Genomic DNA, 15460 nt, shown 5'->3' with positions numbered 1-15460 from the left:
GGGCAATCTACTTCTGTAGTGATACTGCCTCGGAAACCCAAGGAGGGGTTGCTATGAGTCGGGTCTGACTCAAAGGCACTTAACAACAACAACATATCTGCTGTTAGGCTATACTCTTTGATTTCAGAGAGTGTGTCTTAACCATATTTGTTGTACCTGCAATGTCTGGCTCATAGTAGAGTCTTAATAAACATTGGCTGAATTGAGCTGATAGAATACTACTTAAACCTAATGTGATTTCATTTAACATCTATTTCTATTGAACAATACCCACTAACATTCACATTTTTAGCAATGTTGCAAGTAAATAAAGAATTTTGTTTTAAGATGCTCTATCTGAACTTGGATTTTGGAGACAAGTGTAACCACTATTAGCAAACAGGTTTTTGGCTTTGTTAAACATAAGTTACCTTCATTGCATTCTAAAATCCTGTAAAAAGTGTGTTTAACATGCAGCGCACCAATGATGAATATTTATTACTAACTTACCAAATAGTGAAATGCTAAAAATCTTTTTGTCATTCATTCTTTAATTCATTCAGGCACTTTAAAATACCTATCCATGTGACACAGTAATTATGAATATAGGTCCTGGAGCAAGAATGCCTAGTTTCAAATCTTTATGTGATTTCCAATGAGTCCCTTTAACTTCTCTGGTCTCAGTTCACGTATTTGGAAAATAGGATTACTAATAATGTCATAGGCTTATGGAGGGTGGGTGGAAGTCATTAAGTTGATTCTGACATAGGCTTTTAGTGAAGATTAAATCAGTATATGTGCATGAAATCATTATACATGCAGGGAACAGTGCCTGACATTTTATAAGTCCATTTAAGCATTAGTTATTATATATAGAATATGTGCTTTTAGTAACAGGATGAGCTCCACTGAGGTCAGAGATGTCTGCTTCCAAGATAATGAGGAAGTGCCTTTTTATTAATGTATAGGCATCAGCATTAGTTACTTAGGTAACCTGAGTGGCACAAACTCGACTGCTAGCTGAAAGGCTGATGGTTCAAACCTACCCAGAGCACCTTGGAAGACAGGCCTGGTGATCTGCTTCCAAAAGGTCATAGCCTTGAAAATGTATGGAAGAGTTTTACTCTGTCACACATGGGGCCACCATGAGGTGGAAGAGGCTTGAGAGCAACTAACGACAATTAGCTATTTTAAGCTAAAACTTGTCAGTTCTGAGAGGAGTTATAATTAATAATTCCTATTTTATTTTCTTCCCCTTTAAATAATGAAGAAATTTGGTGGTATTAAAAAAAAAGATGACGAGTAAGGTAGTGGAGACCGCAAGGATTTATATACATATATATATATATATATATATATATATATATATGGTAATCAGTTTAGGAAAAATATGAATATTGTAGTGCTTAGACACTTCCAAGTATTTAAAATTATTAGTATTGATCAAAAAAATAGTCATTTGTATTTTGTATAATGATACTTTGATAGCAAATTTTCTAATTCCCTGACAACTGAGTCTTGTCAAAAGTAGATTGATAGAACAATAGACACATCCCATGTTCTGCCTGCCCATCTTCTTTAAGGTAGCATAGATTCTTGAAATTACTCTCACTCCAGTGACTACAAGTTCGTGGTGCATTTAGCAAGAATAATAGAGTTTTTAGAAAAGAGGAAACATTCTAGAATGTAGTGAAAATAAGAACATTTAAAAATATTCAATCATTCAAAATCCTCATGAATGATTTCTTAAATCATTTATAGCTTAATTTTGGTTGATAGATATGGCATTTGAATTATGTTCTCATTCTTTATTCATGGGAGAAAGATCAAAATAAGCTGGCTATTTCACATTCTAAATAAATTCAATGTCATGTAGCTGGAATGTTTTAAATTGAAAGAAACAAATGTTGACATTAGGGAGAGTCAACGTATGCCTAACTGCCAGAACTGTTCAACTTATTTATGAAGTTTTTCGGGAGAAATGAGGTTTAAGTCATAACAAAAAGCATATTCAGAATGAAGTCCCATGGTACTTGGGCTCTTAGGCCATTCATATACCTTTACCATACACCTCTCCTTACCTTCAATGAACACCTCAGCAGATGTTGTGTCTGAGCCACTGGGGTTCGTAGCCAGACAGGTGTAGCGGCCTGTGTCCTCCTCAAAGGCCTCTGCTATGGTCAATGTATGGCGGTCCCCACCCTCACAGTGGATGTGAATGTCAGGAGTGTTGTGCAGCTCTTTCCCCTCAGAGAACCATCTGTAGCCAAATAGAGGTCAAGGGACAAGAGAGAAAAAAGGAAATGGTGGTGTTTAAAACAATAAAGCGGAAGTGAAAGACAAGATGTGATGAAATAAGATACTTGTTTGATTGAAAAAAAACTCTGTCAATGTTACCAATGGAAATTATACATCTTAGACCGTGAAATTAATGACTAGACAATTCCCATAGGCTCTCTTTGTAAAACATCTTGTACATTTTATCTACCTTGAAATAAGGGACATTGTCAAACTTGGAAAGGCTATTTGAATTACAAGATAAGAGAAACAGAAATTCAAAGTGTCTAATAAAATGTTTTAGAAGGAATGCCTTCTGTGTTTATTATACTTTTATCTATTGTCCTTATCTAAAGAAAAATAGAAAAGTAATATAAACATCATGTTCAAAATATCTGATGTATTAGGGAAACTTAGCATCTATGTTAAAAATCATAGGCAGCAATATTTTTGTTGACCCTAAGACTTCTGATCAGCTGAGCAGCAACAAATTTAATGCTTTCCACATTTCTGATATTAACAAAACTTTCTAGCAGACCACATGGCCTTAGAGACTTTAGAGAGATGAAGAGGCTATGCTGTAATTCATTTGTGGTGGTCAGCAATTTTCCTTTCCCAAACAACTGGGACAACCAGCACTTTGGTGTGGGAGACTGCAATCTCCCAGACTGCTTTAACACAGATCGTCTCTCAAACTTTGCCCTCCATTCCCTCAGTACCTCAAATTCTCAACAGGATTTGGTTGCTTTTACATTTTACACGCACACACAAAAAGCAAAGTTGCCTTGAAAACTTGCCAACTGTAAATTTATTTTAAAGAAATATGTAGGAATGTGCCACTTAGTGCAACTAAAAGGATAGATGTCTCCGGGACAATACCATCCATTTAGTTTTTAATTACCATTTCAAAATTTCCTAAATTTAATCTTCCATAAAGTTTTTTGAACTTGGCATCCTTTTGTGAAAACATGGCACTAAAGACTGACTCTCTAAATTGTTCTGCATTTTAGAATAGCAAAACATAGGTGTCTGTCAAAATCCAATTGAAAACAAATGTAATGAAACAAATCAGTTTGTTAATATTCCAAGTATTAACACCAGAAATTATGCTAGAAATTAAATATGGTAGACATTCAAAAGAACACAGATAGAAACTTGGGAATTTAACAATACACAGTATTGTTAATACACAGTACCCAGGCCACTGAGCATCCCATGCAATGCCATGAATATGACTTTTGGAGGCCAATTGAGAAGGATAGTATTTCTTGATTCTGGGGCATTTTGTGGTTTTCTTGGTTTCCATAAAGTCTTGGAGAACTCTCCAGCTTTGAGCTACTCACTCCCTTCTTTTCTGTTCTTTTCACAGCTCTAGTCTAGATTCTCACCCATGAGCACCGATTACAGCTTGTTGTGTTGTTGTTATGTGCCATCGAGTCGGCCCGACTCATAGTGACCCCTCCTTGGGTTTCTGAGGCAGTATCGCTACGGAAGTAGGATTGCCCAACCTTCCTTCCAAGGAGTGGCTGGTGGGTTTGAACCGCCAGCCTTCTGGTTAGCAGTCAAGTGCTTTAGCCACTATGCTACCAGAGCCGATTACAGCTATAGTCTTTTAATTGATCTCTCCATTTCCAGAAAATTATCAGTTCCTTCTAATCTGTCTTCAGACCAATGCTCTTGATTGAAACTGTCCCCTATATACATCATTCCCTAAACACTGATCTTCATTCAAAGCATTTCTTATAAATTGGCCCTATCTTTGTTTTCTATTATTTTCTAATATTAATCCTCTGCTTTTGTCAAATATTTGTGTTTATTCAATAATAAATATGCATTTTTTGTTTCATTCTCACTCTTCATATATTATCTGCCTACTTTCCTTTTCCCACACTTTGTTATCTTTGCAATTCTCCTTACTTTCTTCATTAATCCCATCTAGGGACTACTCTTGCTTAAAGCTAAGCTAAAGACTCCTTCAACAGATTAAATTTAACACATATTTGCTGAGTATCTCCTATGTGGAAGGTTTTGCATTACTTATTAGAGGAGAAAAGAATTATGTCTGGTGAATTCTGAAACTAATTTGAGTGTTTGTCTGTATTGTCAGCTCTCATGGCATAGTGCCTAAGGCATCTGACTGCTAACCAGAAGGCTGGTGGTTCAAACCCACTAGCCACTCCTCAGAAGGAAAGTTGGGCAATGTACTTCTGTAGTGATACCGCTTCAGAAACCCAAGGAGGGGTCACTATGAGTTGGGTCCGACTCAAAAGCAGTGAGTTTGGTTTTTTGGTAATTTCCATAAAAGAGATATAAACCAACTCAGAGGGGAAACTGAAGAAAGAAAAATACAACTGAGGCATCAGAGACAGAAAAATTAATTCCTTTTGGTTAGATGCACTTCATAGGGAAGCCTTCGCCAACCACCCAAGCAGAGGTAAATCTTGTCATTTAATTTACTGGGCAGCAAACTTCAGTTAGTGAGCCTGCTGCCTACTTCTGTATAGCCCAGAAGCTAAAGTGATTTTGTTTATTTTAAAATATTCCCAAAAAAATCAAATAAGGATAATGTTTTATGACACATGAAAATTATGGAAAGTTAAGATATCAGTGTCCATAAATAAAGGTTTACTGGAACAAAGCCATGCTCTTTGTCTGTATACTGTCTCTGGCTGCTTTTGTACTACAATGGAAGAGTAGTTGCAACAGAGACTGTGTGGCCCACAAAGCCTAAAGTAATTACTATCCAGACTATTACTGAAAAAGTTTGTCAATTCCCAGTATAACTACTGTCTTCTCAAAGTGTGACTCTTGGATTAATAGCAGAGCATCACCTGGGAGCTTATTAGACACACAGAATCTTGACTCTCATCCCAAATCTACAGAATCAGTTCAGCTCCCCCAATGGCTCATGTGCACAGTGAAGTTTGAGAAGCGTTGGTCTAAAGTTTCTAGAGTAGAGAACTCTGATGTAGGTTACCCAGTTCTTTAATACAGCAACCACAGTTTATGTGCTGTGTGTCCCTGCTCCTTTACACATAAATTCATGTGTAATTGTGCTCTTTTTGTTTGTTTCTCCCAGCTTTATACTGAGAAATTTTTAACATAATTCATTTGACAATTAATCATATATCACTGTGATATCATCTCAACTGTTTCTAGATATTTGATAGCTCATGCATTTATGCCCTATTTCCTACCTACAAAGTTGACTTTTGATTGAGAAGAGAAAAGCATTTTTAATTTTTTATTGACCTAGAGAATATATATAGCACATAGTTGGTGCTTTAATTATACTAATTTTCTGCTACTTGTGACTTAAGAATATGAATTCCATGAAAAAATAGGGACAAGATCTGTGGCCTAATAGATTTGGAAAATGTTACATATTATATCTAACTCCTTGATGTTTGCAATTCACATTTTCATATCAAAGACTCTGAGAAATCCTTCAGTGAAGAAATTTGTCTAATGTTGATTACAGCATTTACTCAACTCATTTGACCATGAGATTCTTTCTCACTTAGCTCCTATCAATGTCCCATGTGGATGTTGCAAAATGCTTTGGTAGCATAATCATTCCATAGACCCTGTACTTTAAAAAATTATTTTAATGAATTGAGACCAATTATTATCTGAACAATGATAATAAGAGTAAGTCTAAAACAATTAATAAGCACAATAAAATATTTGAAATAGATCTTAATACTGGCAGAAAGATTGAAGCAGCAAATGAATTTCTTGCAACAGTCTAACATATTTATTCAACTTTCTAAAGTGGTTCATTATATAATGAAACTATTCAATCATTGCATATGCTAAACTGGTTGGTGCTCACATACCACTAAGCTGACCTATTTTTTTGTTTGTTTGTTTGTTCTTTCTAAAAATTCATGTTTTTTGTTCTCCAGCTCTGTGAGTGAGTAAAATTTAAAAAGCAACTCAGATTGTAACATACAGAAGAGATAATGCAGAGAAAAGACCAAATTTGTTCAAACCAGGCAGTAAAGGTAATAATTGTCAAGAGTCATATATATTTATGTCACACAGTTAGGTATGTCAAATTGTTAACTGACCTAAGTGCCTGTCAAGTGACTAAACCAAACATTAAACCACTGTTGTTCAGTCGATCCTGACTCATAGTGACCCTGTAAGGACAGAGTCAAACTGCTCCATAGATTCCCAAGGCTGTAATCTTTATGGAAGCAGACTGCCACATCTTTCTTCTGCAGAGGAGTTGGTGGGTTTGAACCAGCACCCTTTCGGTTAGCAGCTGAATGCTTAACCACTGCACCAACAGGGCTCCTTGTAGGGGTGTAGTGAGGGTAATAAACACTCAGGGACAATCATTAAATTGTATGCCACCCCAATTCGAGTGCTTAGGAGCAATCTCTAAGTTGCACCCCTCAATTTCAAGACGAACAGATACTGATAGTAGTGATGTGTCAGCAGAAATGCCTTCTCCCTCTTGTCCAGTTGCCTCATTCAGGCACCTTTCTTACTTGTGATGCCTTGGAAGTCATTTTGTGCCTCATCTGGTGCCCCCTTAAACTTGCATCTGGGGGCAAATGCTCTTCTCTGCTCCCTATCTACATTTCTGTGTCCACCATGCTTGTGGAAAGACTTTGGGCCCTACCGGGTTGATAGAAACTGCTCAGTGGTGCCTCCCTTTAAGTGGTGCCCAGGGCACATGCCTTATCTGCCATATCTTAGATATGCCTCTGGCTCCTCATCAAGTGCCTAGTTCTATGCTATTATAACATGGTAAGACAGGGTATGACCCAAGGGAAGGGGAAAAACTGCAAATATTTGAACGCAGCTCCTGAAGAAAAAGAAAGGGTGACCTGCCTTTTGACATATTAATGTGGCCAAGATTTAGATAAATGTATATTTAATTTACGATTGGAACTATTTGTACATTAGAGTTAGAAATGACCTAGTAAGTAGGCTCAGTTGTAACCTTAGGAAACTCATTTAGCCTTCCTGACTCAAGGTCCTCATCTGTATAAGACTTTCTACTATAAAGTTCCACAACTTTAAAGTTTTTGTGAAACTTTTCAAACTTTTAAAGTTTCTGCATATTTAGTGATTGTCTCAAAAATTATTTTAAGAAGTGATGTAGAAAATTCATTGATGAAAAGTGCAACTGATTAATTGTTTAGATTCTATGAAATAAACCTACTCTTCACTTCATGATTATCTGTTATTCGTCATTTTGCATTTATGAAATTGTAAAAAATATACTATCTGATTATTCTGTGTGTTAATGACATATGTCTGGCAGTAATGAACGCTGGGGTGTAAGGCAAGAGTAATGCTGGCTGTAATGATTAAGGTCATGTGTCAACTTGGCTGGGCCGTGATTCTCAGTGGTAGTTACATAATGATATAATTCGACAGTTATGCAATGATATGATTTGGCAGTTAGCAAATGATATAATTTGGTAGTTAGTTATCTAATGATGTAATTTGGCAGTTATGTAATAAGGTAGTGATTTGATGTGGTCATCCTCCAATTTTACATACCATTGATTTTCACATAACAACCTTGTCTTTGGGACTAACCATGTTGATAAATGAGGAGTAGGTTTATGATATAACAGTGCATTGAAGATTGTATGTCCACATTACATGTCCTTAAGTGTACCAATGAATTTAGTACTTTGTCTACGTCCCTTTTCAATCACCTCATATACGTAAGTGGGACAATGAAAAAAGAAAGTAGAAGAACTGATGTGTTCACACTGTGGTTTTGTGAAGAATATAGACAATACCGTAGACTGCCAAAAGAATGAACAAATCCGTCTTAGACTAAATACAACCCAAATGTTCCTTAGAAGTAAGGATGTGAGACTTAGACTTGCTTACACTGGATACATCATCAGGAAAATCCAATTGCTAGAAAAGGACATCATGGTAAAGTAGAAGGCCAATGAAAACTAGGAAAATCCTCAATTAGATGGTTTGACACAATAGGTTGGGCAATCCTACTTCCGTAGTGATACTGCCTCGGAAACCCAAGGAGGGGTCTCTATGAGTTGGGGCCGACTCTATGGCAAATAACAACAACAACAACAACTGCAACAATGGACTCAAACATACCAACAATCTTAAGAAGGCATAAGACTAAGCAACGTTTTGTTCTGCTATACATAAGGTCACTGTCAGTCCAAGTGACTCCATGGCAACTAACAACAAAAACAACTATGCTGCTACCATTGTACTTTTCACGTGATATTGAAATGAGCATCATGTACCTTTTTGTCCCACTAGAATGGAAGCTTTTCCAGGGTAGGGACCTGGTGTTATTAACTGGTACATTGAACACTGCCATTGAGTTAATCAAATAAGTATAAGCTTACAAATGAAGAAAGGCTTGAACAAATAAATAGTTTAAATAATACCTCTCATAGTTGCTACCTTATAATAGATATGGAGAAAAGCTTATCTACACTCACCTATTCAAATTGAAGTGCATTTCAAAAGCATAAAATTAAACTAAGAAAAATCAAGTTAATACATATATCAGAAAGGGAAATCAGATCTGTCTATTCTTCATACAATAGATAAAGGACAAATCACATTCTTATCTAAGCTAACAGAGTCCTAGAGTTTGGAAGTTTTGACACTATAGGTAGATAAATGAAATGTATTAGTCATATTTGTGACCTTCTGAAAGGTCATAATTCTATCAGCTTACTGGCAAAGGACTCAAACACATTTAGTTTTCTTTAAAGAGGAGCTAAAAGTCAGGTCTGCTGATTAACTTCTGACCTGAAATTTTTCATACATTAAATTCTTGTTGCAAGTGCAGTTTAGAAGAGACAATACTGGTTAAACTGTGAAGCACACAGATTAGGTCAAAGTTCAGTTTAAGAAAATGCATGGCACAGATAACGACACTATTCTCCTTCTTCTGTGTCAGATACCACTAAGTGATCAGAATGCTTTTTCCTAGTGAACCCAAGTGTCTCAGAATCCCAGCAAAGCTGTTTAAGCAGGGTACAATGCAACTGAAGTTGGACTTTAAGATGAAACACAGTCACCAGCCTCAACCTGGTCTCTTTCTAGAAGATACGTTTTTCATTTCCTCTAGATCTTGAAAGCCCACCCTATGTTATTATGGGTAGAAGTGAAGTTGGGGTTTAGTAGTGAAGGAAGCATGTTTGGAACAATCTAAATTGCTAAGAAAGATTCTGCTTAGGTAAAATTCCATTTCAAGACACTCCCCACCACCACCATCACCACCATAACCTTCTTTTTTCCCCACTCCATTTCTAAAACTCAAAAGCCATGTATCTAGTGGACAGGACATTGGACAGCATATTAAAAAAGTAAAATCCAAGTATCTACATTGCTGTTCTGTACCTCTGATAAATTTCAGCTTTAATTATACTTTGAATTTTCTATCATAATATGATTGAAATACATAATTATAATTTCATAGTTAGGATGAGGAGGTGATACAATATTTGGGAGCAATGACATAATTCTTAAAGACTTGTATAAATTCAAATTAAGGGGAAAACAATGAATATTTATTGACCATATGCTATGTGCTTTGCAAATAAGACCTTATATTATTTTCACAACAGCTTTGTGAAATCAGTTACTGTATTTTTAGATACAGTGAACTCTCATTTGTTGACAGGAATAAAAAAGAACAAGGACAATTAAATCCAGACGATCTCCAAAATTTCATTTTTCTCAATAGTTTCAGCATCATCTTTCATCAAGCATTCTTACTATGTGGATATAAACAAGTATTAACAAAATTTACTGATTCCTCCTCTCTAATCTCTGGTGGAGCTGCTAAGCAGCTAGACAAAATTGACACAACAGGAAGCTGAGGGAAGCCTGAGAAGTAAGAAATTAGTGTGCGTGGTAAATCCCCCTTCAAAAGCATTGTTGTTGTTGTTACGTGCCGTCGAGTCGGACCCGACTCATAGCGACCCCTCCTTGGGTTGCTGAGGCAGTATCACTATGGAAGTATATTGCCCCATCTTCCTTCCAAGGAGTGGCTTGCCCCATCTTCCTTCTGAGAAGTGGCTTGCCCCATCTTCCTTCTGAGGAGCGGCTGGTGGGTTTGAACCGCCAGCCTTCTGGTTAACAGTCAAGTGCCTTAGGCACTATGCTACCAGAGCTCCTCTTCAAAAGCATTAGGAGTTGTGAATTAAGGATTAAGCCAGTTAGGACTGGTTGTCAGATCCTAAAGCCATCAAGAAGGGATGAAAATGACCTTATTGTTTGGAAATAAAATATAAAAAGGTAAGGAGATTACAGTCATATTCATTCATTCATTCATTCACCAAGGGGCTTATGGCATTTAAACTCGAATACAGGAACTGATTGGTGGTACAGGCATCACTAAAACTGGATTTCTTATTTCATGGGACAGTAGGGGAGAGAGAGTAAAGATCAATTATAAAAATAAGGAAATGTTGAAAACACTTCATCTAATGATCTTAGGTTCTATCACATGGAAGTAGGCATTGCTTTTAAAATATTGAAAAATTGGTAAAAGCTTCACACTTAAAAGATTACATTTGCTTTGGCTAGAATACTTAGGCTGAAATCACTTTAGTGGAAAGAGGGCAATATTGATGGACTTTATGACTCTTGAGTTTTCACTTTTTTCATAAAGATTATAGCACATTTTTTAAGAAAGGATTAGAATACTTAAAGCTTTGTAAATGATTTATTTCTTTATACCATTCTGTGCTGGACTTTTGAAATCGAGGATATATATATATATACATACACACACATACACATATATATCTATGTGTATAACTCACTGCCATTGAGTTGATTCTAACTCATAGTGACTCCTCCTTGGGTTTCCGAGGTGGTATCGCTATGGCAGTGGATTGCTCAGTCTTCCTTCCAAGGAGTGGCTGGTGGGTTTGAACTGCCAGCCTTTTGGTTAGCAGTCAAATGCCTTAGGAACTACACCAGCAGAGCTCCTCTATGTGTATATACACATATTTATATGTGAATGTATGTGTGGACTTTTGAAATCAAGGATATATATATATTCATATGTGAATATATGTGTGTGTATATATATATATATATATATATACACATGTACACATATATACATAACATATACATATACACATACTTTATATATACATATACACATACCTATACATATGTGTGTGTGTGTGTGTGTGTATATATATATATATATATATACATATACATATACACATACCTATATATATATGTGTATACACACACACACACACTTATATGTACATATGTACGTATATGGAGCTCTGGTTGTGTAGTGATTAAGGCATTTGGCTGCTAACCAAGGGTTGGTGGTTTGAACATACCAGCTGCTCCACAGAAGGAAGATGAGGCAGTCTGCTTCTGTAAAGGTTTACAACCTTGGAAACCCGATGAAGGTTGCTATGAGTCAGAATCAACTTGATGCCATCCAGTTTGGTATACACACACACACACACACACACACATTTATTGTTGCATAATGTCTTTTTCTCAGGATTTTCCTAACATTTCAACATAAAAATGAGATAGTGCCCCAAAGTCAGGAACTTATTCATGGCACCAGCAGTATATATGTGACTGGATTGAAGTTCAAGAAGGTGTTTTACATAGAAAAGTTTAATACTTAATTGATCACTTTCTACATTTCAAGGTGAAGTTAAATGTAACTGCTGATAAGTCCGCTTGTTGGAAACTGGCTGCCTCTGACTGCAGTCCCGGAGACTGTTTGGTTTAGGGATAAAAAGGAGCCAGGAGGATACTAAAATCAGAGGGATCGCAGCTGCTTCTGAGCAAATGGCTGTCTTTGAACATCACCAATTGTTTCTATTCTTGGGCAGTATAAAAAAATATTACAATTTACCTCTTAGACATGGCCTTCCTTTGTGACCTGGGTGACTTGCCACAGGTCACAGATCTATATAGTGGAGCTGGGACACACATCTGGGAAAGTTCAAGACTCTCTGATTCTCTAAGATAGGGCAATAATTGTTGCTTTATATGAGAATAAATTTTACTGAAAATGAGAGGAACCAATAAATCCACTGGCAATGTATAACATACACTTTTTTGGTAGAGTCTACTAACCATTTATGTTAGAAAAATCATACATGTCTCACTTGGCTTAGAAGGTGACTAAAAATATCTATTCTAATACTACCAAAACCAAGACAATATAGGTTTTATGACTGATGGTTTCTTCTGGCTATCTTTATTTTATTGGGCCACAACTATGTATCACAGAAATTTCTGCACATTGTATTTTCAAACATGTGGCTTTTAAAATGAAACAAACAGGACTTATAAAACTAGTAGTTTTATCAATGAGTCTTGGCTAATGTTCTGCAACTCTGCTAAGGAAATTGTAAGTCTTTCAGTTACCAGAAACAATAAGGTGCTTATTTGACAGCCTTTTTAAAAAGAGTTAAATTTTCAATTGCTCCTATAAGTCAGTTTCTTTATGCTCAGGAAGAAACAAAGCTATGTTGAAAGATGCCTCTCTATTCTTTCCTCATAACTTCACTGATTTGTGCTTCCTGGAAAAATGTATCTTCAAAGGGATGCCAGTGATGACTGTGGGATGGCAAATTTAGGCCCCAGCTGCCCCTTCCCCTTCTCAATGTGCAAGCAACCATGTGGCTTCGTGGAAGGAGATGCATGGAGATAACTATAGCAACCAGTTTCTTTAATGCTATTATAGTAGAAATAAAGGGTAGGAAAAAAACCCAGAGAGATCAATGGTTCAGCAGTGGTTATATTTTCCAGGTGTTCCTTTCTCCCCAAGGAATGGCAGCACTCTGCCATGAACTTGAGAACCACCAAGACAAAATTGGCAACTTATGTCCAAGATAGGTTTTGTTTATGCTTAGGCTCAAAGTCAGGCCATCCACAAATATCCCATTTCATACATCCTCAATCAAGCACTGATTAATTTTTATGAACTATTTTTTTGTCTTGTCACCAAAGATTTCTTAATTTTTTGCATGTGTTCACATTAACCACAAGACACACCATGTTTATTCTGTCATGTGGATTTATAGGCAGACCGAAGTGAAATTAGCTCTTGTCTAAATTTACTGTGGCTGTAATTTCATGACTGCTTAGCTTGGGGGCCAACAGCTAAATTTGTGTGGACAGCAGATGTACTTTAACCTTATGGTCCAAAAGAGACCAATAAACAGATTGGCTTTTTGAAATTCAAAGCCCAGGAAATGATAAAATAGATTTGAAACAAAACCAGACTCATGTCTAGCAATTCTTTCCTCTAATAATCACTTTATCTCCTAAGAAAGAAAGATAAAATAGAGGGGGAAAAGTCAATGCAGCTAAAAGTAAACTTCAAAAATAATTTCATCCTGTTTTGCTCTGACCATAAGAAGTAGCTTCATGTCTGGACACAATGAGTATGTAGATATTTAATCATCATTCTTAAAAAACAAGTATAAAAATAAAACCAAAAAACAAACTCACTGCTGTCAAGTTGGATGCAACTCATAGCGACCCCTCCTTGGGTTTCCAAGGCGGTATCACTACGGAAGTAGATTGCCCCATCTTCCTTCCGAGGAGTGACTGGTGGGTTTGAACCACCAGGCTTCTGGTTAGCAGTCAAATGCCTTAGGCACTACACTGCCAGAGCTCCCAGTATAAAAATAGGCAAGTGAAATTTATACTTAAATATTGTGCTGCCAGAAGATTTTAAAATCTCGGATTGCTTCTAATATTTTCCACATTGGTGACATAGTGAAAGGGACCGGGACTGTGATCCAATTGTCCCACTCTGGTTTTACTTGGATGGTACACCAGCAAAGCTGATTCTGGTCCAGTCATTCTCTCTCTTTTAGGGCCTGACTTTGCTTATTTGTGAAATGCAAGGAATGAGATGGACCAGTGCTTTCTCAAAGTGTTCCAAGAAGTGAGTTCTGCAGCAAATTGACAGGTAACTTTGAAAAAGGGTTCTGTGCTCATGTAACTTTATGAAGTTACTTGATAAATGAAGTTAAACATTTGTCTTTATTACAGAACTTTTCAGCAACTCAACTGTGCCAATATACACTGAATTTCCAAGAGAGCACTATGGCACGCATCCTTCTCAATCTTTACCTGACCATGGAACACTGGTTTTGAGAATAATGTGCAATGATCAGTGTTATGTGGAACACATATTGGAAAACACTGGGTTGAATTATCACTAAGGTCTCGTTTAATTTTACGATAGTGACAATTAGTACCTGGCATACATTTTACAGCTACCTCTTGCAGTGCTCATGATAGACACCAGTAACAGGGCAAAGCACTCTCTCCCACTGGCCCAGACTCAGCTTCAGAGTCCTCAAAAAGAGCTCTGGGCAGGCACAACCATTGGTAGAGGTGGCCCTGGGTTGGCACATATTTACCATGCCTGCTTTAACAGTCTATGTTTAAATATGATTTTCTTAGACAGGAATTTATGTGAAATGTTGCTTTGTAATCTCCCACTGATCTTTGAATTGTCTGTGCTTTTTGACAAACTGTCATTTTGTCATGACATATCAAACTGCTGGGTTTAATTTTTCCACCTTGGAAAATGGTCAGGGTGACCCTGTTGTCCAAGTTAGGACATTTTTGAGAGTGAAATAGGTCACCATTACTAATTAATTACAGGGATAGAAGGAGATTGTCTTAGGCAAACAAGGACATGCAGTTCTCCCACTTATACCTGAAAATATGATTTTAGCTTTCGTAAATATTTTCACTCTTTGCAAATGTGATTCATCTCCATGAGTGGATAAAAATCAATTTCACAGTCTATGAGGGGAAAAAAGATTCCCAACCCTCCTGTCACTCATTGAGAAATTCTCAGATTATACCTGTTAGTTGAAAACATAGATCCATCCTCATGAATCCTCTAAAAATGCATACACAAAAGTCAGCATGACCTGACAAGTCACACTTCAAAGTTATCTATATTGTGAAAAATTGTACTGAATGTTTCTAATCCTTCAAAGTGTTGGGGGAAAGAATGGATTATAGAGAAAGCCTGAGAATGAGAAACTGCATACATAAAACAGCTAGAGGTGCACATTCAGCTATTTCATTGCTACAGTTATGGCAGGTAATTATTAGCTATTGTTGTAACTTGGAATACATTCCAAAGGGGATAAAATGGGAGATGTTTTATTAGACAATGCTGTCAGTCTTCTATGCTTTTGGA

At 36.7% G+C, this 15460-nt stretch overlaps 1 protein-coding gene across 1 annotated transcript in view; it reads right to left on the bottom strand.

The window, feature by feature from the left end:
• The window catches only part of PALLD (palladin, cytoskeletal associated protein), a 578399-nt gene that overhangs the window by 360437 nt on the left and 202502 nt on the right, over positions 1-15460 (bottom strand). Inside the window, exon 2 of the mRNA XM_007952894.2 lies at positions 2061-2239. Within this exon, the coding sequence (XP_007951085.1) occupies positions 2061-2239 (179 nt within the window). The remainder of the gene's footprint in view (positions 1-2060; positions 2240-15460) is intronic.

The sequence above is a fragment of the Orycteropus afer genome, unplaced genomic scaffold, assembly GCF_000298275.1.
Source record: "Orycteropus afer afer isolate SDZICR_OR568_19922 unplaced genomic scaffold, OryAfe1.0 scaffold00364, whole genome shotgun sequence".
In the NCBI taxonomy this organism is placed as follows: domain Eukaryota; kingdom Metazoa; phylum Chordata; class Mammalia; order Tubulidentata; family Orycteropodidae; genus Orycteropus; species Orycteropus afer.
The sequence above is the reverse complement of the archived record's forward strand: the minus strand, read 5'-3'. Positions and strand labels throughout refer to the sequence as shown.